Source organism: Humulus lupulus, chromosome 3, assembly GCF_963169125.1.
Source record: "Humulus lupulus chromosome 3, drHumLupu1.1, whole genome shotgun sequence".
NCBI lineage: Eukaryota > Viridiplantae > Streptophyta > Magnoliopsida > Rosales > Cannabaceae > Humulus > Humulus lupulus.
Genome location: NC_084795.1, coordinates 281,355,717 through 281,360,766, shown reverse-complemented (window position 1 = coordinate 281,360,766; position 5,050 = coordinate 281,355,717). Strand labels below are relative to the sequence as shown.

The 5,050-nt window shown below is 36.8% G+C and overlaps 1 protein-coding gene across 1 annotated transcript; it reads left to right on the top strand.

The window, feature by feature from the left end:
• Positions 1 to 330: 330 nt before the first annotated feature.
• Positions 331 to 2,301, top strand: LOC133821698 (uncharacterized). The gene is made up of 4 exons (XM_062253855.1): positions 331 to 624; positions 748 to 1,050; positions 1,139 to 2,133; positions 2,224 to 2,301. The coding sequence occupies exons 1-3, from the start codon at positions 547 to 549 to the stop codon at positions 1,202 to 1,204; spliced, it is 447 nt and encodes a 148-aa protein (XP_062109839.1). The 5' UTR covers positions 331 to 546; the 3' UTR covers positions 1,205 to 2,133; positions 2,224 to 2,301.
• The last annotated feature ends 2,749 nt before the right edge of the window (positions 2,302 to 5,050 follow it).

The following is a 5,050-nucleotide window of genomic DNA, read 5'->3' as shown; positions in this document are numbered from 1 at the left end:
ACACATCAAATAAGGTTTCAGACATTGTTAAGTGGATTTCTCGAGGACCTTCAGTTAATGTCATCAAATTTTCATCATACATGATTAACGGTACTCTATTTAACACTAGGGAGCGCGATAACAACAGAAACACACAAAATAGTGGTGTTAACCTTGTTGCTAAAACTGTGCAAGTCTCTAGTGCAAAAGATAAAAATCCAGTTGAATGTGATATGACTTTTTATGGAGTAGTTAATGAAATTTGGGAGTTAGATTATATCACAACTCGAGTACCTGTTTTCTTTTGTGATTGGGTGAAAAGTGACAGCGGCATAATATATGAAGATTTTGGTTTCACATTAGTTAATCTAAATCGAATTGGGCACAAATCTGATCGATTTATATTAGCTTCACAAGCGAAACAAGTATTTTATGTGAATGATCCTTCAGACAACCAATGGTCAATTGTTCTTCCAACGCAAACAAGAGAATGGAACATTAAAGATGGTGATTTACATGATATACCTCTCGGAGAAGAACTTGTCACATTCACCGCAATAGAAGATAATGACGAAGTTGATGATGATTGTATTTGTTTCCGTGAAAATGGTGAAGGATTGTGGGTTGATGATAATGGGTCTTGAGGTACCATTTAATAGGTTTCATATGTTTATGATATGTGAAATTCTTAGTTGTTATCACAATGTGTTTCATCTTTTGATTATGAGTGTCCAAAATTGTTATAATAATGATATTTATGTTTCACAGATGGAGGCTGATCCTTTTGGTGGTAGTTCTGATGAGGGAGAGCAACGCCCTAATTCTCAGTCAGTGGAGCAAGAAAATAAATCTGTGAGAGGACGTACATGGATGTCTAGAAACACCAAAAAAAGGAGTGAAGGACATCTTACTCCTGTTGAATACAATGAGTATGGTCAACTAGTGGGTGGATCTAGAAGTAATGTTTCATCACAGCTTGGATCAGTTGTTCGAGCAACTGTGTCCATCAACATTAACAGTTGGAAAGATGTTAGTGTGGTGGATAAAAATAAAATATGGGACACAATGAAGGTATATTTTTATTAATTATATTTCATTTAATGTTTTTAAAATATATATTATTTTGATAATATGCTTCTTATTACTTTCAAACTTGCAGAAAACTTATGATTTGGACCCCAAACAAAAGCAACAGATGTTGAAGGATGCGGGAAAGTACTTCTGAAATTGGAAGACTAATCTCACTAGGGTACACGTTTACGACGCTTTGAAAAAATACCCAAATGAGTTCCCGCCAGCTTTGCCATTTGGATTTGAGAATGTCATAACTCCGGATGAATGGTTAACGTTTGTGAACTCAAGATTAACTCCCGAGTGGCAAAGAAAGAGAGAGGAGATGCAAAATTATCGAGCACTAAATAAATACAATCACAACCTCTCTAGAGGAGGCTATGTGCGTATTGAAGAGATGTTAATGGAACAAAGTGGGAAAAGTCTGACTGAACTTGATAGGGCAGACTTATGGAGCATGGGTCGTCGGAATGCAAAAGGAGAGCTAATTGGAGAGGCCTCTGAGATTCAAAAAAATATTGTAAGTGCTCATATTTAATAATGTTGATATGTCAAATTATTAGCTTATATATATAACTTTCTATGAATATTGTTTCACAAGATCATTACCGGCAACTCCAAGCTGAGGGTAAATGGGCACCTGATGGCCCTGATGATGTGCTGACGAGGGCGTTGGGCACTCCTGAGCCTCGAGGACGTGTTAGGGCTGGAGGACACGGTGTGTCCCGCTCAGTATATTGGAATACTCCAACACCTACCTCAACGAAAAATAAATCAAAAGCCTCTTCTTCGAATGACGACATTAGAAAGGAATTTGAAGAAAGATTTCGAAAACAAGAAGAAGAGCATCGTCAACAAGCACAACGCCTAGAAGAGCGCCTTCAACAACAAGATGAGCTCTTGAGAAAATTATTGGCCCAACAGAGCGGGTCAGGATCTAACGTTGGAGTCCCACCAGCGCCATCATCATACTATGTGCCCGACCCACCAGTGCCACCAGCGCAGGCGTCCTACTATACTCCAGACCCAGTAGTGCCTCAAGCAGAACACCACATTGTTGCACTACAACCGCTTTTGCAAGAGGTAATTAAACTTTCTTGAATATTCTGAAACCAAATAAATTTCTTTACTGCTTCAACATGATTATTTGTATATAATATGTTTCTTATGCAGGGCCGAGCATGCCAATTAGCAATTGGTTCGGTTTCAAACATTGTTGCATCAGGTACACTCATTGAAAGAGAGGCAGGCAACAACTTTCAAGTTATGATTACGAGTGTTCTTAAGCCAACATGTCCTCTCCCTTTTGCATATCCTGATTTGGACATGTACATAGTTGCTCAGGCCATTGGGACGCCAATAGCGTGGCCTAAGGATTTTGTCATTATATCTGAAGATGTAACTCATGAGGTGATGCCATGTTTTTACATAATTATCTTTACAATTCTATATTTGTTTGTAATTTTTTTAATTGTTGATATAATTGTATACAGACTCCCTCTACAAGTAGGACCAGATCACAACGACCAAGAGCTCCATCAACACAACAACCTCGAGAAAGAAGACGACAACAAACTCCTCCAACACAATTGGCCCAAACTCCATTGGAACGATTACAGAATATCGTATCTCATTGGGATGATGGCGAGTGTGTCAATCTAGGCATAGAGTCTGAAGTTTTTGATCAGGATATGTCTCACTGTTATATATTTAAGGATGACATACTTCAGTTTGCTCGAAAGGAGAAGATTGGACAAGCAGTACTCGTCAGCTACATGAGGTATATATCTGACAAATAAGTTTGTTCATTTAATTTTCTAATTTGATTTATTCATTCATATAACAATTTTTCATATTTTTGTATTAGGTTCATTTACAGATATGTGGTACAACAAGGTCTCTAAAATAAGTTTTTATTTGTCAATCCTAATATCGTCGCCACTCAAGGGAGTTCATTCGACGATCGTGTTCAGAATCTGTTCAGACGTTGCAATGACGTAAAATCAAAAGAACAAGTTATGCTTGTCCCTTGGAACCATGGGTAAGTTTAAAAACTTGTCATTTTTCCGACCCATATCAATAATTTCTTTGTTTAACATTTGAGCTATAATTTTTTTGTTTTTCTTATACAGTGAACATTGGATGTTGCTTATTTTGGCACCATATGCATATCATGTTTATTGTTGTGATTCGGTGAATTCAGAGCTAAATAACCGTGAGGAGATTGTATCAGTGATCGTCAGCGCTTTCAATCTTTTTTTTCTCTATGAATCTTCCTGATGTCGAGATCCCTGATACTCTACGCATTAAGCAACCTCAGGTAAGTAACTTTAGCAAAATTTTTTGAACATTTATAATAATTAAGTAGAATAATATGTATGCATTTTTTAAAAAGTTTCAATTTAATAATAAATTACTCATATTTTTAAATAATTAGTGTCCACACCAACCGGACAATGTGGCATGTGGATACTACTTAATGAGGATGTTGAAGGATTTGATTGAGCATGCGAGTCCTGGGCATTACTTGAGAACGGTATTATTAATTAAAATTTACAAATTATTTTTTAAACTCTAAATGTAATCAAATAATTAATTAATATATTTTACTTTATATTTCTTGCAGCTAACAAGCACATCATATACAGAGGCACAAATTGATGAGTTGCGACAAGAATGGGCGACATATATGTTGCCGATAATCCAAAGTTACCGACCTCGTTGATAGGTTTTTTTTTTTTTAATTTTTTAACTCTTTCTTCATACACAATGCAATATTTTGTTCATTTTGAATATTTCTAACAAATATTGTATTTCTTGTACATATCTAACAAATATATTTTTTTCTTCCAATTTAATTGATTATTAAATTAATTTAAATTTAGATTAAAATAATTTAAATTTAAATTAATATTATTTCAATTTAATTAATTATTAAATCAAATTAAAATAATATTAATTATAAATTTATTTAATTTATTTTTTTTAAATGTGGGAGACTTTCAATGTCTCCCATTAGAAGAGGTGGGAGACTTTCAATGTCTCCCATTGGGAGACGTGGGAAGTCACTCACCTCTCCCAATGGGAGACGTGTGATGTCTCCTAGGGACTTCCCACGTCTCCCATTGGGAGAGGTGAGTCACTTCCCACGTCTCCCAATGGGAGAGGTGGAAAGTCAACGTTTGACTTTCCACCTCTCCCATTGGGAGACGTGGGAAGTGAGGCACGTCTCCCAACGGGAGACGTGGGATATATACCTACAATGACCCTAGCAACAACGTCTCACTAAGTGGGAGACATTGTAGACTTCCAATGTCTCCCAATTAAAGTCATAAAACATCTATTTTGTTGTAGTGCATTCTTCGATTGCTCCTATGCTCAGAAGCCATTGTACCTCTTCTTGGATGGCCTGGTTGATTTTGGGAGCAAACCTCATCTGCCTCTGCTTGACGAGTGGGAAGCTGTTCGATATGTTAAGGTTGTGATTCATGACAGAGGGGTCTATTCCTGGTATATCATGTGGAGACCAGGCGAAGGTTCCAATTCTGGTTTTGAGGAATTGGATTAGGGTCTGCTTTTCTTTTTCAGGAAGTTTGGTACTTACCAGCACTATTTTGGATGGGTCAGCATCATAGATTTCCTCTAGATCATCGAGGGTGGTCTGGGGCTTTTCGCGATCTTCCTCTAGATCTATGCCTTTGAGACATGCTGGTAACTCACGTTGTGATTGCTGTCAGGAACACGTTTCCTAATATGCAGCGGAATGGTGGTGTGGTTGGCCCAGTGTACAACAAAAATTTTGTAACATATTTAAACTATCTTTAAATATGCGGATCCATTAATATACATACATTAATCATAAACAATATAAGGATAGAATTCATACCTCTTGAAGCCTATCAAGTACCCTTGCTATCTTTTCGTATTTAGAACGATCTTCCTATCCAAGCCGCTCCCACGTACTCACACCAAGATCTTCCAAATCGTTCTATACACCTCA

Coding starts and splice junctions, on each gene's coding strand:
- LOC133821698 (XM_062253855.1), top strand. CDS start 547: ATGACGAAGTTGATGATGATTGTATTTGTTTCCGTGAAAATGGTGAAG. Junction 625..747: donor TGATGATAATGGGTCTTGAG/GTACCATTTAAT, acceptor TATGTTTCACAG/ATGGAGGCTGATCCTTTTGG. Junction 1,051..1,138: donor AAATATGGGACACAATGAAG/GTATATTTTTAT, acceptor TCAAACTTGCAG/AAAACTTATGATTTGGACCC.